The following is a 25,501-nucleotide window of genomic DNA, read 5'->3' on the forward strand; positions in this document are numbered from 1 at the left end:
GCACAAGACTTTTTGGAACCCCCAGCAGAGGCCTAAAAGTGCCTAGGTCCCTTGTCTTGAGACCCTGAGGGACAAGAAGGTTGCTTGTGAGCCAAAAATGTGGGTCCCTGTCTATGACGAGACTCTTTACCCCCGGAAGCCTAAAGGAAGAAAAGTACTCTTTCCCGTGAGGCCCTTGATTATGTCATCCATGGAAGCTCCAAACAGGCGATCCCCCACGAATGGAAGATCAGACAAGGCTTTCTTAGAAGCCTGGTCCGCAGACCAGCATTTCATACAGATAATGCACCACAGGACCACTGCGGAGACAGAGACAGAATCTAGAAAGCAGGGGAGCGGCATCCAAAGAGGCGTCCTAGACAAACTGTAGCACTTAGACCAACCCACCGGGGGGGGGGGGCTACTTTTTCTCCAGGTCCAGGCGTAAAAGCTTAGCCCACTCGGTCAGAGTTTGCAACACCGGGGCAAAAGTAATTACCAGCCTAATTGCCGAACCAGCCACAGCCACATATGGCGGGCCAGAGCCTCAGCCCTTTTATTAGCTGGACCTGTAAAGGCCGGGGACTCCTCAACCGGAATGAAAATAGCTCAACTGACCTTGAAACCGGCGGGTCCACTACAGATGGAACTGTCCACCCATAACGCAGCTAATTCTCATAGGGATACTGCAAGAAAAACAACTAGCAACCATTGCATTTTGAACAATCCCACTGTTTTGTAACAATGCTGTCAAGGTAAGCAGAAAGAGGAACACACTTGCTGCTATGGAGGGCCTGTGGGTGCCAAAAGGACCCAGTGTCTCCGATGCGGCATTAGCCGCAAACTCCATTTTTAAAGTTTCACGCACTGACACAAACAGTGCATCTAACAGCGCCTATTTAGGCGCGGCTAGAGGAGCAGAGGAATCATCCTCACTATCTGAGCGCTCAGGGTGCATAGACGCAGACCCAGTAGGGTCGCAATGTACTAAGCTCACCCCGAAAAACAATCAGGGGAGGCCGCAGATTGCGATCCCGCAAAGGGGACGCAGGCCAAGGGCCCATAATGGACCACCTATCGGACCCCGCAAAAAAAACAAGGTGGGAGGGTGGTCGCCCTCCATAGAGGACACAATAGGACATAGCCCTCTTAAAAGAGGGCTGTCCGCCATGACGAGGAAGCGCAGGAAGGGTACCCTCACTAAAACAGGGCAGGTGTCCCACACAATAATTGCGGCAAGGCTGTCAAAAAAAAAAAAAAATGAAGCGTCCCCACAGCACTACCCCTTCCAAGGGAGGTGCCAAGCTGACCCCATGGCCTAGCAGGCCGCAAGCCACAGTCTAAATTTTGTGTGTGGAGGCTCAACCACAATTGCACAGATCATTAGCCCTGCAGGTGCCCAAAAGAATATTGGGGACTTCAGCTACACCAACTCGACCGCATTTATGAAGGCGCCCAGCTGCCAGGACATGAGCCCCAGGGGAGCCGACCACCCAGGCACAGCGGAGGGGAAGGTAGATGCCCAACCCAGAGGCAGTGGCATCAGCCACCCTCACAGGGGCCGCCTCACATAGTTTCCAGCGAGTAGGCCGCAAAGACGCGGCCTAAACCTTTGGCCGCGTGAGGCGCGTACCTGCAGATGTTAAAACATCCACTCCCCCAGCCCAACAACCGCCACAGGAGCCCAAAGGACATCCCTGCCCTAGTCACCAACCCCCAAGGTGGCAGGGATCCACAGGTGTGCTTAAAATTGACCCACGATTCCTCCTCTGCCCTCCAAGTGAGCTGATCAAACTGTCTTTGATTGGCTGCTTTTCAGACTGTACCAGTCAGGACACATCAAGTTGAACATAGAAAAAATGTCATCGCTTCCAACTTCATTAGTCACTGAGATGGAGAAACTGAAGTGGGTGGTGGAGCGCTTCCATGCCCTATCAAAGCGATCGGGTGGCTGTAGGGCACTCAGATCACTTTTACTGGGAAGCAGGTTTGCGGCTGAAAACAATACCATTGGTATATATGGAACATAAAAAAAAAAAAAAAAAAAGATTCACTGTGTATTACATATGGCCTAAGGACGGCAAGTTGTTAATAAAAAGATGGCCTGTACTTGTAAAATAAATACCTGATACTCTTAAGCCCCAAAACAAAAAACTCCAACTTTCTACTAAAGGGGATTATAAAACAATATACAAAAAGGAAAGCCTGACAATAAACCATTACTTATAAAAGAATTTTAACAGCTGAGAAGGAAAGAAAATACCACACAGCAAACTTACGTTTCATGGGTTCCAAAAAAGAAAATTGGCATTTTATTTGATGCAGGTTTAACTGCTCCATCAGGAAGTTCATCCACCTGTGAAAAAATTTAAAAAGGTTAAGGTTTCATGTCATTAATATAAATTAGGAAAAAATAGAATTTTTGTAAGAACTTACTGTAAAATTCTTCTCCGAGTCCTCTGACAGTCGCCGCCCGTTCAGTTAGCCTACACGAGTGGGTAATTGCGCCCTCTGCAGGAGCAGGCTAGGCAGTGAAAAGAGTAAAAGCCTTTACACATAACACGCCTCTAGGGGGCTGTTCCTCAGCTATTACCCATCAGCCACTAGGAGCTGCTCTTCAGTTTTGTAGCAAGCAGTACATGAAGACTATCAACCCCAAAAAGAAGAGGGGCAAGGGGCGGCGACTGTCAGAGGACTCAGAGAAAAGAATATTACAGTAAGTTCTCACACAAATTCTATTTCCTCTTATGTTCTCCGACAGTGGCCGCACGTTCAGTTAGCCTTCACGAGTGGGATGTCCCAAAGCAGTGCAGGTGTGAGGGGTGGGAAGACGCAACCAAAGAAAAGGCCACGTGCAACCAGGCCAGAGGCGAAAAAAACTGAGACAACAGGGCAACAAAAGCTCAACAAGAGCCAACCCTGGACAAATACACTCCAAGAAGAGACAGAAACAAACGTCTCTGCAAAACGACCGCCACGCACAAAACTTTGCGGCCAAAGGAAGCTTCCGAGGATGCCATCACAAAGTTTGTAAAATCTTGTGAAAGTGTGCACAGACAAGGTCGCCGCTTTGCACACCTGAAGACTGATGGCGAAAACGCCCAAGAGGTACTGACAGCTCTAGTAGAATGAGCCCTGACAGGGAAAGGAGGCACTGGACCCTTGATTGAATAGGCCTGAACAATCGTCTGATCCATTTAGAAATGGTTGCCGCGGACGCATCCAAACCCTTTCCGAGGTCCCTCAGGAAGGACAAACAGGGAATCAGACTTCCGAAAAAGACTCCGTGGTGGACAGGTAAACCCTGACAGCCCTAAACACATCCAAGGAATGCAAGGCACGTTCCTTGGGATGCTTGGGTTTCACACAAAGCTAAGGCAAGACATCTTCGTAGAGGTGGAAAGCAGATACCACCTTGGGAAGAAAAGATTGATTGGGTCTTAAAACCACGTTGTCCCTATGAACAACCAGATAAAGCGAGCGGCAAGACTTTGCAACTTTCTGGGACAACACAGGCAGAGGTATGACTGATGTTTTCAAAGGGAGGCCGTTGCAAAACGGACAAAACCAAGTGCAGGTCCCATGGCAGAAAAGGAGCGTTCCTCTGGGGGAGCCAGATGTCGCACCCCCTGAATAAAGGTGCAAATCAAGGAATTAAGTCGCCAAGGGATGCTGGAAAAGAATGGCCAAGGCCGACAACTGAACTTTAATCGAGGCCAGCGCCAAAAGCTGATCCACACCTTCCTGTAGGAAGGCCAAAACCCTCGCCACCAAAAGGGAGCAGGGATGAAACCCCTGCGATTCGCACCAGGCAATATACGCCTTCCAGGTGCGATGGTAGATTTTCTAGAGGTAGCTTTCCGAGCCTTCAACAAGGTAGGGAATGACAGCACTCGAGAGACCCTTGTCTCTCAAGATTGGCTTTCAATAGCCACGTCGCCAAAGCCACAGACTGTAAAGCAGGATGGAAGATTGGCCCTTGAGACAGTAGATCATCACAGCTGAAGCCACCAGGGAGGCTCGACGACCATCTGCACAATGTCTGCGTACCAAGACCGACGCGGTCAGTCTGGGGCCACCAGAACGACCTGCACCTGTTCGACGCCAAGCTGCGGAGGAACCTGAATAACAGTTGAATCGGAGGGAAGGCATAAAATCAGCCGATACCAGTGCACCACCAACGCCTCCGTGGCTTCCGACAGAGGATCGCGGGTTCTGGCCCCGAACCTTCCCACCTTTATGTTGAGACGGGACGCGAACAGATCTACGTCTGGAGTCCCCTACAGGGGGAAAACACCACCGGATGCAGGGACCATTCTCCCTGGTCCAGGATCTGGCGACTCAGTCTGCCTGACAGTTCTCCACACCCGGAATGTGAACGGCCAAAATTGCCGGAACGTGCGTCTCGGCCAAGAGAGGATCTCTGCCACTTCCTTGGCCACCAGGGCACTCTTGGTGCCCCCTTGGTGAGTGAAGTAAGCCACTGCCATGGCATTGTGCGTCTGCACCCGAACCGGGCAACCCTGAAGCGGAGTTGACCAACGGAACAAGCAGAGCTTGATTACTCGGAGCTCCAAGACGTGTATTGGTAAGAAGGCCTCCTCCACCGACCACGTCTACTGGGCACAAAGCGCGCCCAGAACTCCACCCCAGCCCGACAGGCTGGCATCCACGGTGATCACCGTCCACAGCCGGAAGGACTTGCCTTGTGCCAGAGTCGGTGACAGGAGCCACCACAAAAGATGCGATAGTGCGAGGTGGCTCAGAGAAAACCTTCTGTCCAATGACTAAGGCGCTCTGTCCCACCTGGCAAGAATCTCTGCTTGCAGAGTTCTTGTGTGAAATTGAGCAAATGGGATTGATTCGAAAGCCGAAACCATCAAGGCCCAGGGACCGCATGCAGGCCCGTGGAGAGATCGTTGTCCCTGAGGGACCTGATCTCGCCCTGCAGGGTCTGGAGTTTGTCCTCCAGGAGAAAAAAACTTTGCCTGAGCGGAGTCCAGGACCATCCACAGGTACAGGAGACGAACCAAAGGAGTCAGAGCCGACTTCTGGAAGGTACCGATCCACCCGAACTCCTGGGAGCCTCTGAACCGTGATCGATAGATCGCTCATCAAGGTGGCACACGAGCTCGACCTTAAACAGGAGGTCGTCCAGATAACCGAGGTCCACAATCCCGTTTAAAACGCAGTAAAGCCAGCACCGGAGCCAAAAACCTCGGTGAAGACCCTGGGAGCCGAAGCGAGACTGAAGGGCAACGCCACAAACTGATAATGCTCCTCTGCCACAACGAAGCGGAGATACCGCTGATGACCCTCGGAGACCGGGATGTGCAGATACGCATCCTTTAAGTCGATGGAGGCCAGGAAGTCCCCTAGACTCAAAGATGCAACCACCGACCCGGATGGAATCCATCCGGAACTTCGGAACCCTCACAAAACGGTTCAGAGACCTCAAGTCCAGTTAGGACGCACTATGCCCTCCTTTCTGGGCACCGTGAACAGATTGCAGTAAAACCCGCGAAACCTGTCCTGTGAAGGGACTGGCACAATGACTCCTTGGGCGAGATCTTGAACCACCCCTTTGAGATCTCCGAAAAGATCGGGAGTCAGATGGAGATTTGATGGATGATGAAGAACCTGTCTGCGGGGCGAGATCGAAACTCGATCTTGTACCCTGAACGAATCAGTCCGTGAACCCACCTGTCCTGATTTCAGTACAACCACGGTTCCTGGAAACAACGCAGGCATCCCCCCACCCCTGAAACGGGTGAGGGCGTCCCTTCAGGATGAGGTGGACTGGGCCGCTGAACTGGCCTGACTGGCCTTGGGCTTACCTGACTATGGCTGCTTGTAACCACCTGAGGTCTTGAAGGATTTCCCATCATCCTGTGCCCCGAAGGCACGAAAGGACCCACGATGAGCCTTAAAGAAGAGCCCCGCCTAGCCCGGGGTGATTTTCCCTTAGAGGCTTGGGGCAAAAGAGTACTCTTGCCCCCCGTAAGCCCCTTGATCAACTCAGAGTGTCCGCAAACGGACTACCCAGATAAGGGACACCAGTCTTCTTGGTAGCGTGGCCAGCCGACCAGCTTTTCAGCCAAAAAATGCGGTGGATCGTAACCCTGACCGCAGACAGCCATGCAACCCAGGGAACCTCGTCCAAGGCCGCGTCACACAGGTACATCATGGCCTGGGTCACTTGATCCACCATGGCAAGGGCAGCTGGAGATACCAACTCTGCCACCAACGTGCGCTTAAGCGCCTCGGACCATTGCATGACAGCTTGAGAAGCCATCACCGAAGCGAACACAGGCTTGAGCAGGGAACCCACCACCAAATATATGTGGCGGGAAAGTGTTCCCACATGCCTATCCGCCGGTTCCTCAAACAAAGGGGAGTCCTCCACGGTAGATTCATTTAGTCTAGAAACAGTGTGGTCCACCCTAGGTGACCCTGTCCAATGATCAACAGGATCAGTAAAGGGATAACGGTATGTAAACCGCTTGGGCCCCGCCAGCATATGCATGATGCGACGCCATTGGTCGATCACGGTTTGGTGAAACACCTCAGGGCAGGGGAAAACCTGACCCGACTTCTGGGCTTTGTGGGACCCGAAGGAAACCTGCTTACCTGACAGGGAGGGCTCATCATCAAGATTTAAAGTCTCCTTAATGGAGCCAATAACTGCATCCACCACAGCGAGGTCTTGCGCCTCCGTAGAGGAAGACTCTTCCTCCTCCCCACCTGAATGTGAGGACTGGGACCCCTCAGGGGGGGACGTTGTCTGTGGCAACCAATTCAGGCTCTGAGTCAAAAGACAGAGGGCATAGGCCGTGTTTTAGAAGTGCATTCAGACATCAGCAGATCCACTTAAAACGCCAAAGTCGCAAAAGCAACAGATAATGAGGCCATGGAAGAGGATTCAGGAGTTCCTGAAGCACCAACCAGGTCCGTGGGAAGTTTGATATCCTGTGACTCTATTTTAGTAATAAAAAATTTTAAGGACGCTGGCCCTTTAAAAACGGCGGTTCCCGCGGACCCCCACCAGAAACTGCACCACCTGTGGAGACCCTCTGCAGAAACAGCAATAGCCACAAAAAGAAACCGTTTTTACAGGAAAATGCCAGAGAAAACAGTTCAAATCATCCCAGTGTCTGTACTTGCCACACGCTGCTGCAGTGAAAAGGAGAGAAAAGAGGAAGTGACCTCACGCACAGAGGCATATGCCATGCGCGAATGGCGCCAAAAAGAGCAAATATTACATGCGCTGGCCCCCACAGGGAATCCCAGAGAGCACCCTGGGATGTATGAAGCCCCCACAATCCCCAATCATGGCCGTATGCACTGCAGAGTGCCCCTAACAGGGGCAGGGAGGAAGGGGGCCGTACCATACGGCCAGGAGGGGGATACCACAGAAGACACCATGTACTGCCATCCCCTAACAGTGGTCCCACAGAACACCCCCACAGATAATAGTCCCCTTTTACCAGTCCAGCAAACGCGGGCACTGCTCTGATACGGAACACCTTCCACCCTGAGTGGGGGGTGCTGTCAGCCAGGGAGGATGCTAGCAACTCAGGCGTTCTGGAGTTGAGACATCCCGGCTAAGAAGGGACTCCGCAGGCTTGTCCCCATCCCAAGGGGCACTGTCGTTGCAAGGCCAGGGCGCACCAAATGACCTGCGACTCCATAACGATCTATATTTCCAAGTGCGAGGCCCAGCTCTGCTGTCGCTTGTAGTCCTACAGGAATTCCTTAACTAGCAATAGTGAGTGGAAAAAAAAGTCCATTTTCAAAGAAAAAAAAATAATCACTTTTCAAGGAAAAAAAAATACAAAAAACTGAGACACTAGGTCCCAGCATGGAAGACCTAGCCTACTCCTAACGCTAGGCAGCAAAAAACTGAAGAGCAGCTCCTAGTGGCTGATGGGTAATAGCTGAGGAACAGCCCCCCAGAGGTGTGTTATGTGTAAAGGCTTCTGTTTGTTAACTTTTTCACTGCCTAGCCTGCAGAGGACGCCATTACCCACTCGTGAAGGCTAACTGAACGGGCGGCGACTGTCAAGAGGACGTAAAAAACTGGATTTTTGTCCTACCTTAAAATTCTCTGATTTTCATTGATGGACAGAGCTCCAAATCTTCTTGACCCTTCTGTTATGCTGCCCCCTAGAGGAGTAGGACACTAGGCAGAAAAAAAATTGACTATGCCTAAAGGGAAGTCCTAGGCGTTATACTTCCACTTCCTGCTATAAGACTTCAGTTTTTTTAACAAGTAGTGTCAGAAGAATGGGGGTGGGTGCTGTGTCCGTCAAACATCAAAGAAAAGGATTTTACGGTAAGACAAAAATCCAGTTCTCTCTTTTGTTCACCGACGAACCTAGCTTGATATCTTCTTGAATGGGGAAAGGTTTCCGCGCTGATGGAGGAATTTGAGAAAATGACTGCAGCCTACCTCGAAAATATAGCAAGCTATATTTTAGTAAATGTGGGAAAATTGGAGGTAAATGGCGCTGTCAGACATATAAATTAGGGAATATAAATATGGGTACACTGATGACGTGAAATTAAGTAAAAGTGTCAAATCATAAATTAGAACGTGATATAATGGATCATTATAAAGTGTAAAATGTATATGTAAAACTAAATTATTATAGGTTTAAAAAGTTGATAAAGGTCTATCGTGAATAAATAATAAATATTAGTGCAAATATAAGTGATAAAAATGGATTCGGTATGTGACAAAAAATATAAATCTGATCCAATTCTGAAACACATTAATAAAATCAATATATAAAGTGGTATATTGCATAAATTCAGTAGCTAAAATAAATAAATATTAAACAATTAAGGTGCTAATAATCAAGTGCATCAGTGTGCTGGTAAGCCAAAAAGTATAAGCAATAAGTGAAACGATCAAATCATAAACAGTGTCCCAGCAAATTGTATAAAGTGTCCATAGAAATAACCATAAAAGTAACCATAAAGATTCTGAGGCCACAAATAATCAAATATAAATAAGTCCCAAGATGTAGAGGGAGAAGAAATTATCAGGAGAAGGTGGATTCCAGAGGTTCCAAAAATGGTGGGGGTGCTCAGTAAAGGAATAAGTGCTCCCCTCCTATTGCTCCCGCACTCACCAGATGATGGTACCCCCACAGGGGTAAACAGCGTTTGGGGTGACTCTCAAGGGTCCCTCCGAAGGCTGGTTAATAATCCACTTAATCCCGACCTCTTATAGTGTATTCTTCTCCAGGGAAAATTGGTAGGTAATGACTCCTCATAAGTACTCCGATATAAATGAGAGAGATCCGGGTGAAGGAAGAAAAAAGGGGACTCCAATAGTGAAGTATTGTAATACAAAGGTGCTTTATTAAACATAAATTACAATACTCACATTCAATATAGAAGAAAAAGTGCATGTATGTCCTAGGGACCGCAACACCCACGCTCACGTCAGTTAGTCACATCAAGTCCGCTTCCTGTTGACTGAGACGCACATCCGGCCGGTGGAACGCACCGCGTCCCGGAACAACCGCTACACGAGGGTGTGGCGGTCCCTAGGACATACATGCACTTCTATATTGAATGTGAGTATTGTAATTTATGTTTAATAAAGCACCTTTGTATTACAATACTTCACTATTGGAGTCCCCTTTTTTCTTCCTTCACCCGGATCTCTCTCATTTATATCGGAGTACTTATGAGGAGTCATTACCTACCAATTTTCCCTGGAGAAGAATACACTATAAGAGGTCGGGATTAAGTGGATTATTAACCAGCCTTCGAAGGGACCCTTGAGAGTCACCCCAAACGCTGTTTACCCCTGTGGGGGTACCATCATCTGGTGAGTGCGGGAGCAATAGGAGGGGAGCACTTATTCCTTTACTGAGCACCCCCACCATTTTTGGAACCTCTGGAATCCACCTTCTCCTGATAATTTCTTCTCCCTCTACATCTTGGGACTTATTTATATTTGATTATTTGTGGCCTCAGAATCTTTATGGTTACTTTTATGGTTATTTCTATGGACACTTTATACAATTTGCTGGGACACTGTTTATGATTTGATTGTTTCACTTATTGCTTATACTTTTTGGCTTACCAGCACACTGATGCACTTGATTATTAGCACCTTAATTGTTTAATATTTATTTATTTATTTTAGCTACTGAATTTATGCAATATACCACTTTATGTATTGATTTTATTAATGTGTTTCAGAATTGGATCAGATTTATATTTTTTATTGTCACATACCGAATCCATTTTTATCACTTATATTTGCACTAATATTAATTTATTCACGATAGACCTTTATCAACTTTTTAAACATATAATAATTTAGTTTTACATATACATTTTACACTTTATAATGATCCATTATATCACGTTCTAATTTATGATTTGACACTTTTACTTATTTCACGTCATCAGTGTACCCATATTTATATTCCCTAATTTATATGTCTGACAGCGCCATTGATATCTTCTTGAGCCTTGGGACGTCCCAAAGCAGTCAACATAAGTGGTGCTAAGAACACAGCAATAACACTTCCCAAAGGCTAAAACGTAGCCAACCAGGTAAAACAGGAGCTCAACCAGTAACAACTGGAGCTCACCTACCAAAAAAAATACACATCGAGAGGCTTGAGCCTCTGCAACAGCAGCCTGCAAAACCTTGCGACGAAAAGCATCTGCAGATGCGAATAAATACACCTTGTAAAATTTGGTGACGGTGTGCACAGACGACCAGGTGGCCATCTTGCAAACCTGAACCACTGACGACTGATGACGAAGGCCCAACAGGCACTAAGCGCCTGAGTAGAATGCGTCTTAACAGGAAAAGGAGGAACCTGACACATAATGGAATAGGCCTGCATCAACGTCTGCCTGATCCATCTGGAAAAAGTCTCAGTAGACGCGGCCTGCCCCCTTACGAGACCCATCCACAAGGACAGGCAAAGCCTCATTGCCCGAATCTCCAGGACATTGATCGGCAGACTGGACTCCTCCAGAGTCCAAACTCCCTGAGCTGGATCTGTGCCCAATACACCTCCCCACCTGGACAGGCTGGCATGCAAGATGACCACTGTCCAGTACAGGAGGAGAAAGGATTTTCCCTGCCAAAGCGCAGGGTAGCGGAACCACCATATCAAGGACCCCCCCCCCCCCCCCCCGGAACCGAACGGGCACCACTCTGGGCAGACCACGCACCATCTTGGAATGGGGGTGCTGCGGGCCAGAGGTACACTGCGACACAGGTCGTGAGCAGAGTCGTAACCAGGGCTATGCGTCCGCGCAAGACGTTTAATTTGCAGGCCAGCCCCCACCCAGTAGGGCTAGGTCATGGCCGACTTAGCGCGAAACTATGCTCAGGTCGCGATCGCTGGTCAGACTGGGAAGACCGTAAGGATCTAGGATATCCAGTGCGTAACCCAGTCCAGCAGTTGATTGAAGTTCTCACTAACAGACTTGACTGTAGTTGAAAAAAATAAGAAAAAAATTCAGTTTAAAAAAGGACCAGAGATCCCTGCAAGGATATAGCGCCTTACTCCTGACTAGGCAGAAAACAAACTGAAGTCCTATAGCAGGAAGTGGGAGTATACCCCCTAGGACTGCCCTTTAGGCAAAGTAAATTTTTTTCCCCGCCTAGTGACCTACTCCTGTAGGGAACAGCATAACCCACGGGTCAAGAAGATATGGAGCTGTGTCCGTCAATAAACGAAAGAGAAATTACATTTAATATTTACTTCAGAAAGTACAACCCCACTGTCAGTCTATGTTCACACTGATTAAGGAATCCTGTGCATTTCCTGCACCTCATTAAAATCGCACGGTGCTCTTATGATCTGCTGCGGGTGTCCATATTAAGGTAACTGCACCCCGAAGCAGCTTGCAAAACAGTTAGATTGGCAGAAACAGATCGCATGGGTGTTAACACCGATTCAGGTACAGGGAAAAAAAAAAAAAAGAGGGGTCATCCTGCACCATTTTGGTGCAGATGCCGTACAAACGAATGTGGTGTGATTGCTGTGCTAATCTCATGCGGTGTTCCGCACCGCAAAAGTGTGAACCCAGGCTAAAAAATATTTGAAATGAAAAAAAAAAAAAAAAAATAGCCTTCCCTGTTTTAAATAAAAGACATACAAGGTGAGTTTATAATGGTATACACTCATTTCATTCGGTTGTGTCTTTCTAGTCTTACAAAGATGATTATTATTTAGAGATAAAATACTGCTTTACAGTCCTTCTCAGCATAAGACCTAATTTATGCCCCCCCCCCCCCCAACCAAAACTCAGAAAACAGTTTATTACCATCTGATTATTTTGGAATACTCAAGGCTTCATTTGCCATGCAGCTACAGATGCTTACAAGTAGACGATTTTAAAAAAACTGTATTTTTGACTTACCGTAAAATCCTTTTCTCTTAAGCTCATTGACAGACGCAGATTCCATCTCTTGATATCCATAGGGTATTACTGCCCCCTACAGGAGTAGGACACTAGGCAGAAAAAAAAAAGTTCTGGCTACACCTATCGGCAGTCCCAGGGGGTATACCCTATCTCTCCCTGCTATAGGATTTCAGTTATGCAACAAAGCAGTGTCAGAGAAATTAAACCAACCCAACTCAAAATAGAGGGGCGGGTCCTGCATCTGTCAATGAGCTTAAGAGAAAAGGATTTTACGGTAAGTCAAAAATCCAGTTTTCTCTGTCGCTCATTGAGAGACGCAGATTCCATCTCTTGATATCACAAAAAGTGAATCAGACTTACGAAAAGAGTCAGTAGTAGCCAAGTACACCCTGATAGCCCGAACCACATCCAAGGAGTGCAACGCAAACTCCCGAGGATGACTGGGCTTAGGACACAGGGAAGGCAATACAATATCCTCATTCAAGTGAAAGCCGGAAACCACCTTAGGAAGGAAGGATGGATTCGGACGAAGAACCACCTTATCCCTATGAACCACCAGATAGGGGGAACGACAGGACAACGCAGCCAGTTCCGACACCCAACGTGCAGAAGTGATAGCCACCAAAAAGGCTACCTTCTGGGATAAGGTAAGCAAGGGAATCTCCCTAATATTTTCAAAGGGAGGTTCCTGGAGAACCGACAACACCAAATTAAGGTCCCAGGGCGGCAAGGGCGAGCGCACCGGAGGAGCCAGGCGTCGCACCCCCTGGATGAAATTCCGCACCAGGGAATGAGTGGCCAGTGGCCTCTGGAAGAAAATCGCCAAGGCTGAAACCTGACCCTTGATAGTGCTTAAGGCTAGCTTCTGCTCAACCCCCCGTTGCAGGAAGGCCAAGATCCAAGCCACCGAGTAAGAGCGTGGAGGAACCCCGAGGGACTCACACCACGCGATATAAGACTTCCACGTGCGATAATAAATCTTTCTAGAAGTTGCTTTCCTCGCTTTAAGCAGAGTAGGAATAACTGAAGCAGACAAACCCCTGTCCTTCAGCACCTGGCTCTCAACAGCCAAGCCGTCAAAGCCAGCGACCGTAAAGCAGGATGGAAGATCGGCCCCCGAGACAGCAGATCCTCCCTGAGAGGAAGTCGCCAAGGAGCGTCCGCGACCAGCCTGACCAAGTCGGCGTACCAGGCCCAACGAGGCCAGTCCGGAGCCACAAGGATGACTGGAATTCCTTCCGCCTCTATCCTGCGAAGAAGCTTTGGCAGCAACTTGAGAGGAGGAAAGGCATACAGCAGCTGATACTGCCCCCACGGAGCAACCAGTGCATCTGTGGCATCCGCCAGAGGATCGCGGGAGCGGGCTACAAACCTCTGCACTTTTCAGTTGAGCCGAGATGCCAACAGATCCACATCCGGGGCGCCCCAACGAAGGCACAACTGGTGAAACACCTCTGGGTGAAGAGACCATTCCCCTTGATCCAAGGTCTGACGGCTGAGAAAATCTGCCTGCCAATTTTCCACGCCCAGAATGTGAACAGCGGAGGGAGAGCCGGAACAAACCGTTCCGCCCACCGAAGGATGCCGGCCTCCAGAACACTCTTGGTGCCCCCCTGGTGGTTGACATAAGCCACGGCCGTGGCATTGTCCGACTGAATCCGAACCGGGCAGCCCCAAAGACGCTCGGTCCAGTGAACCAGGCAAAGTCTGATCGCTCTCTTCCAACACATTTATCGGCAGCCTGGATTCTTCCAGGGACCAGAGCCCCTGAGCAGACAGCCTGCCGAGAACCCCTCCCCACCCGGATAGACTGGCATCCGTGGTGACAATCGTCCAATAGATCGGAAGAAATGACTTCCCCCTGACTGAGCATTGGAGACCGAAGCCACCAAACCAGGGACTCCCTGGTCCGCTCGCTCAGCCGGATTCGATTGTCCAGGGAATCGGGATTCCGGTTCCATTTGAGAAGAATCTCCTTATGGAGAGTCCGCATATGAAACTGAGCAAAAGGTACTGTCTCGAAAGATGCCACCATCAGTCCCAGAACCCTCATGCAGGTCCGAAGGGACGGCCAGTTGGCGGACAGTAACAGCTGAGTCGCCGACTGTATCGTCTGGAGTTTCTCTGCAGGGAGAAACACCTTGGCCAAGGACGCGTCCAAAGTCAGGCCCAGATAGTCCAGCCTCTTGGAGGGAACCAGGGATGACTTCTGCAAGTTCACAAGCCACCCAAACTCTTCCAAAGAGGTCATGGTGATCTCCAAGTTTGACAACAGAGCCTGCGGAGACTCTGCAAGGAGGAGGAGGAGGTCATCCAGGTAGCCCAGAACCGATATGCCCCGCTGCCGCAACAGTGCCAGAACTGGGGCCAAAACCTTTGTGAAGACCTGGGGAGCAGAGGCGAGACCAAAGGGCAACACCACAAACTGATAATGGTCCTCTCCCACAGCAAAGCGCAGAAAACGCTGGTGCCCTGCGTAAATGGGAATGTGAAGATAGGCATCCTTGATGTCTATGGATGCCAGAAAGTCCCCTTGATGCAGGGAGGCCACCACTGTGCGAATGGACTCCATCTTGAATTTTTGCACCCGGAAAAAACAATTGAGCGCCTTTAAGTCCAGAATTGGACGCACCTTGCCCTCTTTCTTGGGCACTGTGAACGGATTTGAGTAAAAGCCCCGAAAACGTTCCCCACAGGGAACCGGAACTACCACTCCCTGTTGCATCAAGTCCTGCACTGCCCCCAACAGAGCCCTTAGGCGATCCGGGGACAGTCGCACATTGGAAGGGAAGAACCGCACCGGTGGAACAGATCGAAACTCGATCTTGTAACCCGACCGTATGAACCCATTTGTCTTGAATCCTGGAGAGCCACGGGTCCGGGAACAGGCGAAGATGCCCCCCCCCCACCCCTGATATGGGTGGGGGCGCACCTTCAGGCTGAAACGGACTTATCCTCAGGTCTGGAAGGACCGAATTTTTGCTTACCAGACCAGGGTCTCTTGAAATGCCCCAGGGGAGCCTTGGGAGGGCTTCGCCTTGTCACCCGCCCCGGAGGAACGAAAAAACTTCTTGTGAGCTGAAAAGGAAGGTCCCCGTCTGCGACTATGTTCCTTACCCTTGGCAGCCTGCGGGAGGAAAGGTGCTCTTGCCCCCAGTGAGACCCTTGATAATCTCATCCAAGGTAGCACCAAGCAGGCGATCCCCCTGAAAAAGGAGATCAGTCAAGGCTTTTTTGGAAGCCTGATCCGCCGACCAGCACTTCAACCATAGAATGCGCCGGAGGACCACACGCCCCAGCAATGGAGCAGCATCCAGCGCGGCGTCACAAACAAACTGTAGCCCCCTGCACCATCTGGTCCAGCAACTCCGCCACGGCAGGGGGGAGACTTCTCCCTTCCAGGTCACGGCGTAACAACTTGGCCCATTCCGTCAATGTTTGAGAAACAATAGCAATGGTAAACACTGGTCCGCCGGGGAGAATATAGAGCGGGACACAGATTCTGCCCTACGATCAACCGGATCCCTAAAGGACGGGAATCCTCCCAACGGGATAACAGTAGCCCTATTTAGCCTGGAGACCGGCGGATCCACCGAAGGTGGCACCGTCCATTTCTTAAGGAGGGACTCTTCAAACTGGTAGCGCCTAGCAATCCGTTTGGGCATCCCAGGGGGTCGTTTTGGATGGACCCACTCCTTCTTAATGATATAGTCAAAGCATTTGGGAAAAGTGAACACCTTCGCCACCCTGGAGGGCTTGCGAGTGCCAAAGGCAACTTCCGTATCAGTCGCATCCGCAGGGGCAACCTCCAGCTTTAGGGTCTCCCGGACAGACACAATCAGTGCGTCCACCAGCACCTTGTCTTGCGCTATAGCGGAGGCAGAAAGCTCATCCTCACTATCAGAGGAGACGGGGTGCGAAACAGCAGCCCCAGAGGAGGGACCCGCATTAGCAGCGACAGGCTCCGAATCGGAGGCATCAGACGAGACAGGGGTAGGCGGGGGTCGCTTTTTAGCCCCCCGTTCCTGAAAGGCCACCTCCACCCGGGACACAAATGACTCCAGGACCGCCGAAAGCACATCAATGGTGAGCTGGGGACCGGAGGGCCCTGCGGCCACCTCGAGGGGATCAGGTGGGGACACGTGCAGCAGGGTCCATGGTACACCAGGGGAACCCGTCAGCAAATTATGACAAAATGAAAACATTTTTTTAATGTCACCCAGCGCTACAGCGCCCCCCCAGTGGCCAGGCAGCGTGCCTAGAGACCCCCGCAGAGAGAGAAGAGAGACCCCCAAAAGGTTCACCACACGATGCATCAGAAGTTCAAAGGACTGCTCTCAGCACTGTCCACATGAAAAGGAAGTCCTGTGGAGCAATCTTCCCGGGTCTAGGGAGGGGCTCCGCCCCTCACACGCCTCCAGCAACTCCCACTGCAGCCCAGCTCTGAAGAACAACGAGCTGGGTGTACCAAGATGGCCGCCGCCATGAACTACACGAGGCAGGCTACAAGAAAATGGCGCCCCCCCCCAACACCAATAGGCGATCGATAAGCAGGTAGGCCCCGGGGAGCCAGGGAGGAAGCCCCCCCCCAGCACAACAGCCGTCCGCACCGTCAGGACCCCCCACCTCCCGTCCCCTTAGCGGCATGCACGCACTGCCAGCCACCCCACACACACAAGCACCCCCCCAATTGGGGGGGGGGGAGAGGGACACCACCGGAGGGGGGAGCACAGAGGAACAGAGGTGAACCCAGAGCAATGGGGGTCCGACCGTCCCAGGGAGGGGCCCACGTCCACCCCAGAGTCAGTCATGAGGAGGGAAACCATTTACTCACCATACCGGAACAGAGAGGGCGCCACTCCAGACAAAACCCCTCGTGCCCAGTGTGGGGAGATGTTGGCCAAAAGAGGCGATGTGACTCGGTCGTATGCGACTCGGCGGGACGTTTAACCCGCGGGCCAGTCCCCGGCCAGTGGGACCATGTCGCGGCCGACCCAGCGTGGAGCTAGGGCCTGCACGCGCTCTTAGGCCGGCTGGGGTGACCACTGGATCTCAGCATCCAGCCCGTCGCCCAGATCCGGCATAATTGCTTGTAGATCTCACAGGAATTCGGAGAAAAAAAGCTAGCTAAAAAAAGATCTAAAAAAACTTGCCAGGACCAGAGATCCCAGCAAGGAACTTAGGTCCTTACTCCTGACTAGGCAGAAAAAAACTGACATCCTATAGCAGGAAGAGAGAGGGTATACCCCCTGGGACTGCCCACAGGTGTAGCCAGAACTTTTTTTCTGCCTAGTGTCCTACTCCTGTAGGGGGCAGTAATACCCTACGGATATCAAGAGATGGAATCTGCGTCTGTCAATGAGCGACAGAGAAAATAAATTTAACACCGTTTTTTTTAATGATGTGATCAGTCAGCTAGATTATCAGGGGAGGGGGTCACCTTTTCACAGAATGCCTTACAGATTTTTCAATGAATGCAGTCACAAAACCTGTATTTATGAAATAATGAATAAAATTGAAATAATGAATAAAATAAAACACAAGATGTTCTGTGAATGGCAGATATGCCAAGCAAGTAAACTCCTCTTGTCAGCGTGCAGAGGTGAAGGGCTTGCCGTTGGATTTAGAATATCGTGGCCATTATTGTCTTAGTGGCAACTACTACAGTGCATCCTCAGCAGACTCAGGTAGGGGATAAGCATATTATTATATATATATATATATATATATATATATATATATATATATATATATACATACATACATATACACACACACACACACACACACATACATACACACACATATATATACACACACACACACACACACACAGGTCCCAGCTGGAATACCACCTGAAGTTCAGTGGTAATCCCATAGCTGTTGACATCCTTGGATTGCAGCTGTTGACATCCTTGGATTGCAGCTTTGTTTATATTCCTACCAGAAATCATGTTTCGGTAACTTGCTCCACAGTTGCGTTACACACATTAATGGGGCTATGTTTGCACTAGGTAACAATGTGTTTTGCTGGGTCCCCCCCCCCCCTCTTTAAATACTGTATGTAGCTGGTTGCTAAGGAGCAGGGGTTCACCGCTGACAGCTGAATGTAAAAAAGAATTGAAGGCAAAAAAAAGTGAAAAAACACAGAGGTACCTGGCAACTCTTTTCTAAGAAGTCTTCTAGGGCAGCATCTGAGAGATAGGCTCCTCACTCCCACCCATCTGAAACAGGAAACAGTAGTCCACCATTATAAAAACTTCAGTCATACCTTCTGCCCCAGTAATATTAAAAGCACTGAAGAAACCCTCAAAAACCCTTTTCCTATTGTTGTTTAGGGCGGGAAGGAGTGCTGCCCTGGAAGACTTCTTAGAAAAAGTTACCAGGTACCCGTTTTCTCTAATCCTCTTCCAGGGCAGCATCTGAGAGAATGTAGCAAGCAATACTTACTAGGAAGAGGATAAAGTCTGGAGCACTTTGCAACCAAACATCTGGTCAATGTGGTAATGAAGCTCAAACCATGTCGCTGCCCTGCAGATCATCTCCGGTGATGCCCAGCTCGTTCAGAGGTTGATGCCCAAGCCCTGGTCGAGTGAGCCGTGATTCCGCTCGGCGGGGCAAGGCTTAAAGCCTGGTAGGCTGTCTGAATAGCAAGCTTTATCCATCTGGCTATCTTACTCGTCGAGGCCCTTTTTTTCCCCTCTGTTGACGCCTGCATGGAGAAGGAATAGTGAGGTTGTTTTTCGCCAACCTTTAGTTCTCTCCAGGTAAGCTATCAGGATCTTCTTTATGTCCAGCTTGATTTAAGTAGCTCTTTTCCTGCTATCCATTGAGTTTGGAAGAGAGGGAATAACCACCTTCTGAGTTCTGTGGAAAGTTGAACAGACTTTTGGTAGGAAGGCTGGGTCCGGAGTGGGGATAATTTTATCTGTCAGAATTAAGCAGTATGGTTCTATCGTGGATAGGGCCTGTATTTCGCTAACCCTTCTTGCTGACACGAGTGCCATCAGGAGTACGGTTTTTAGTGTAAGGCACTTATCCAAACATTGCCCTAGTCTAGTGGATCGAAGGGCGCAGAGAGAAATCCTTTCAGCACCGTGGAGAGGTCCCATGTCAGGGGCTCTGCTGCATCTTACGGGACTGGCTTCTTCAGGGGGAGAAGGAATTTAACAAGTATATCTTCCGCCAGCCTAACGTCGAGGTGGGAAGACAGGGCTGCTACTTGTACCTTCAGAGTGTTATGGGAGATCCCCTTATCCGCCCCCTCTTGTAGGAAATCCAGGATTGCAGGAATAGCGCCCTCATTGGAGATCCCCCCGTTCTTGTACCAGAAAAACTGCCCCCCCCCACTTTCTCATAGATGGCTCTGGTCACAGGTTTTCTGCTGGCTAGAATGGTGTTGATCACTCTGCTAGACAGACCACTGTTCTGTAAACTCACCCTTTCAGGAACCAGGCTGAAAGCTTCATGACCTTGTGGTTTGGGTGGTTGACTGGTCCCTGCGATCGGAGATTCGGTACATCTGGGAGTGTAAGATGAGGCTGAATGCTGAGGTTCTTCAAGTGACTGGACCATGGTCTTTGAGGCCAATGAAACGCAACAAATATCACCCTCGCCCTTTCTTTCGTGACCTTTTGTACCAACTTTGGTATTAGGGCACTTGGGGGAGGGGATGCGTTAAATAGATGGGAAGGCCAACTTTGGTTGAATGCATCCACCCCGATGTTGCCATCCATAGGGTTTAGAGAGAAGAATTTTAGGAGCTTCGTATTTATTTTCGCCGCGAACAGGTCCACCCGGGCACCCCCTAGACTCTGGAAATCCACAGAAAGACTTCTTGGTTCAAGGACCATTCCGTCTGTCTTATGATTTTCCTGCTTAGGAAATCTGCCAGTGTTGTCTTTTCCCTTTAGGTAGATGGCGGAGATGGATCCGACCTTTTTCTCATCCCAGAACAGAGTCGTTTGTCAGTTTCATGAGACAGGACGATTTTGTTTCTATGTCCATATGCGGCCTTCAAGGTAAGTTAGTGGCCTGAGTCACCACCATTGTAGTGTTCTTTTAATTGCATGGGGAACCGGAGATGGTTTCCTCTAGGAATGATGCTTTGCCATCTCTGGGCCAAGACGTGATTCTGCAATGGTCTTATGTGGAGCTGAGCGCAGGTGATGGCCGGGATCGAGGATGTCATCACTCCCAATACTGCCATGTCTCATCTTAACGTCACGAATTTGGTCTCTACTAGAGATACTATCGCTTCCTTGATCTGATTTTTTTTCCCGTCAGGAAGATTTTGGTCACTCTGGCATCCAGTATGTAGCCTAAGTATGTGACCCTTTGGCTTGGTGTTAGCTACGACTTTTCTTCATTCACTAGCCACCCTAAGTCCCGCAGGTAGGATATGCTTACGTGTAGATTGGCGTTCAGTTTAATGCGTTAAACATTTATTGGGGTTTTTTTCCTTGCAAATATGTGCGAGTAGACTCCTGTTCCTTCTTTTTCCAGCAGTACCTGGCAGACTACTTTCTGTGCTATTAGGTTCTCTAGTGTGGATAGAAAGGCTACTGCTTGGTCTGTGGAGTTAGGGAGTTTTGTCACCAGATACTTGGTTGGGGGGGGGCGAGAGGAGAATTCTATTACGTATAGAAAATAACTCAAAATTACTGCTAACTGTAGTACTGTATGTCAGTAGCGCAGGGATGATGATACACTTTACCTGCATCCACAAATAAAGGCTCACATATGTACAACTGAGAGGTAATCACTATTCCAACATACACATATGTACCAGGTGCTCAATAAAATAGTAGTATTGCAAACTACATAAAAAAATATGCACATAAAATCAAATCCATAAAATATAATGTCGAGTCCACAGCCAATAAAGTATAATAGCAGGGATGCAAGGGTATGTGGTCATTTAGTAAGGGATCACCTTCATGAATCCACCACCAGCGTGTCAAGGTAGACAGAATGGCCACTCATCAGCAGTCCACGCCTTTCCACTTTACATGGAACAGGCTCACCCAGCTTCACAAATATCGGTAAGTATGTGGCAGGACTTCCAGAACAATGATTTCTCATGAGATTTCCACTATAAATTTTCTCACAAGGGGAGAAAAAAACAGACCGCCCATAGAGTAATCCAGTCTCAACATGTATAATTTATTAAAACAATATAAACATAGCACTCACATTGACATGATGAAAAACATGCATGAAATATAACCAACTCGTGCGCCCTGCAGTCCAGCGGTAGCTCCACGCCGACCCCTCGGACAAGCTGGGACACTCTCGTCGCTGTATACGATCAACAATGGACGCCGTCTAGCCACCCCCAACGCGTTTCGTCACTTCCGGACTTCTTCACCGGGGTCGTGGCTATACGGCATGGCATCTCCACTAATATACCGCTCCACTACCTTCACTCCAATCGAGAGGGAGCGGGGAGGTAATCTTCACCCAAGGCTGCTAGGACAACGCTCACTATTACCATCTGCACGGAGAGGAATATCCGTACGTGCAATTAACCCTGCATATGCCAGCAACAAATAGAGCACCGGACAAACCTATTGCCCTGTACACTCACATGTACTAATAGCCCTGACTGATTAGATGTATTAATAGCCACTAATATGTCAATTTGGAGTATTAAATAGCTGCTCCACCTGATGGTAGCCATCCATCTGTACAAATAACCCCTTAAATACTGGTTGGAGCATATGAGCACAGTTTAAATGGTGGCAGATCAAATAGCCACCTATTGGTTATTGTGGATATTACTCCTAAAATTCAGAAGTGTCTATATTGTTATCAACACTCCACAAAAATAAATCATAAGTCCTAGAAACCGTGTTCCCATCATGATTAGAATAAAATTAAAAATAACATTTAAAAATATTGAAACCAACCAGGTTTCTAAAATATACTTAAAAAAAAAAAAAAAAAAAAGTGTATAAGTACCTAATACATAGGCATGATAGTTAGATAATATACTATAAACCACAAATGGGAAAGAAGCACCTATTATACACAAAATAAACATTAAATATGCAGGATAAAAAATCATAGGCTATAAAAATTCTGAAAAATATATACGAAAGAATTACAAACATTGCCATTTAAGCATCACTAATGAAGCAATTCAGGTCAAGTTCAATATTTAACCCCAAAGGATCCAAGGCTTGGGTAAGAAAAATCCACTTGGTCTCGTTTGGATAATTCTCTGACCCAATTAGCGCCTCTCCACGATGGAGTCACTCTTCCTATACCCCAAAATTGGAGGCCTCTAGGGTCCCTTTGGTGGTATTGCCTAAAATGAGCAGACACACTATGCTCCTTTTTACCAATCAATATATTGGAAATATGTTCGCCTACCCTTTTGAGTGTTCTTTTAGTGCGACCAATATAGACCCTATTACAGGTGCACAACAATCAAACACAACGTGGGTGGTATCACACGTGATTCGATTCTTGATTGTAAAGGTTTTATTAACCTTCCTAGCGGTATTCCCGAGTGTGACTCGGGGTAAGATTTTAGTGCCAAAAGCGGTAACCCCGAGTCACACTCGGGGTAGCGCTAAGAAGATCGCTGGATGCTGGAGGAGGTTTTACTTACCTTTTCTCCGGGATCCAGCGAAGACTGCGAGCGGTGTGCGGCGGCGGAGCTCTCTCCCGATCGTCTGCGAGCCCCGGCTTCCGTCTCCGGCGACGTGACGTCCGCCGGGGGGTGGAACCGGCGGCAAATTCGAATGTAAAATGCACCAAACACACTGATATCGTTCAAAATAAAATAAAATCACATTACATTAACCCCCAGTGCCCTTTCCTGCAGTTTTACTGTTCTTTTTATGTAAATATATATATATATTGTCTTAGTGGCAACTACTACAGTGCATCCTCAGCAGACTCAGGTAGGGGATAAGCATATTATTATATATATATATATATATATATATATATACACACACACATACATATATACATATATATATATATATATATATATATATATATATATATACACACACACACACACACGTATATATATATATATATATATATATATATACACGTAATTCTTGTGAATGAGCAGCCCAAACCAACTGTATACATTATATATATATATATATATATATATATATATATAATATATGTATACATAATATATATATATATATATATATATATATAAATATATATATAATATATGTATACATAATATATATATATATATATATATATATACACGTAATTCTTGTGAATGAGCAGCCCAAACCAACTGTATACTATATATACACATACACACACGTATATATATACACATATATATATATATATATATATATATATATATATATATATATAATATATGTATACATAATATATATATATATATATATATATATATATATATATATAAATATATGTATACATAATATATATATATATATATATATATATATATATATATATATATATATATATATATATATATAATATGTATATATATATTATATATATATATATATATATATATATATATATATATATATATATATATATATATATATATATAATATGTATAATAAATGTATACAGTTGGTTTGGGCTGCTCATTCACAAGAATTACATGCTTTCAGCACCTAAAATAATGGTACCGCTTTCAGCACCTAAAATCCAAAAGAATCATACCGCCAGGGAGGTTAATAGCAGATACAAAAAACTCATATCTCTTTTTAGGGTTGGTAGGAGTGAAAAACGGAATTTTTGTAAAATCTTACCTGTAAAATTCCTTTCTCTGAGTCCTCCGACAGTCGCCGCCTCTTCATATTCGTCACAATGGGGTATTAGACTTTGCTCCGAAGGAGTAGCTAGGCAACAGAATATGTTAACATTAAAGCTTTTAACATATCCCACCCACAGGGGGTGGTCCCCTCAGTCAATACCCTCCTACTTCCTGCAACCATATCTCAGTTTCAGTGGAATAGCAGTAGAGTATACAACCAAACCCCAAAAGAGGGGCGGGGGGGCGACTGTCTGAGGACTCAGAGAAAGGAATTTTACAGGTAAGATTTTACAAAAATTCAGTTTTCTCTTACGTCCTCCGACAGTCGCCGCCTCTTCATATTCGTCACAATGGGGACGTCCCAAAGCAGTGCAAACATGAGGGGTGGGAAACGCAGCCGCGCCGTAAGGCAACGCAGTCTCCACATCAAAGAAAGGAACCTTACCAAAGGAAGGACACCAGCTGGGCAACATGAAAAAAAAAAAAAAAAAACTTGCTCAACAGGAGCAACGACCCAGGAAAAACAAATAACCCAGGGATAAAAACGTATCCCAAACAGCCAGGGGTCCAAAATAAGGGACCCTAAGGAACTGCCGCACTAAGAACCTTGCGGCCAAAGGAAGCATCTGCCGATGCCTGAACATCTACTCTGTAGAATTTTGTGAAAGTGTGTACGGTCGACCAGGTCGCCGCCTTACACACCTGGGCCACAGAAGCCCCATGACGACAGGCCCAAGACGTACTCCGAGATCTAGTAGAGTGCGCCTTCACAGGCACAGGAGGAACTTTTCCCTGCAAAGCATATGCCTGTTCAATGGTCTGTCTGATCCATTTGGCGATGGTAGAAGCCGACGCCGCCATGCCCTTCCGAGGACCTTCCGGAAGAACAAACAAAGAATCCGACTTGCGAAAAGACTCAGTCGATTTAAGGTAAACCCTTATCGCCCGAACAACATCCAAAGAGTGCAACCTCACCTCCTTCGGATATTTAGGCTTCGCGCACAGCGAAGGTAAGACAATATCCTCATTGAGATGGAATTCCGAAACTCGCTTCGGAAGCAAAGAAGGATTAGGTCGCAAGACCACCTTATCCAAGTGAATGACCAGATACGGAGACTTGCAGGACAAAGCCGCCAGCTCCGACACTCTGCGAGCCGAAGTGATCGCCACCAAAAAGGCGACCTTTTTGGACAACATAGACAACGAGATCTCCCTGATCTGTTCAAAAGGAGCACGTTGTAACACAGATAGAACGAGATTCAAGTCCCAAGGAGGCAGAGGTTCCCTCCTAGGAGGGACCAGATGCCGCACTCCTTGAAC

General features: G+C 47.7%; 1 protein-coding gene across 1 annotated transcript in view; it reads right to left on the reverse strand.

Moving 5' to 3' along the window:
• The window catches only part of PSIP1 (PC4 and SRSF1 interacting protein 1), a 346,309-nt gene that overhangs the window by 264,466 nt on the left and 56,342 nt on the right, over window positions 1-25,501 (reverse strand). Inside the window, exon 3 of the mRNA XM_082273564.1 lies at window positions 2,259-2,335. Within this exon, the coding sequence (XP_082129690.1) occupies window positions 2,259-2,335 (77 nt within the window). The remainder of the gene's footprint in view (window positions 1-2,258; window positions 2,336-25,501) is intronic.

Source organism: Pelophylax lessonae (genome assembly GCF_965119305.1).
Source record: "Pelophylax lessonae genome assembly, chromosome: 1".
In the NCBI taxonomy this organism is placed as follows: domain Eukaryota; kingdom Metazoa; phylum Chordata; class Amphibia; order Anura; family Ranidae; genus Pelophylax; species Pelophylax lessonae.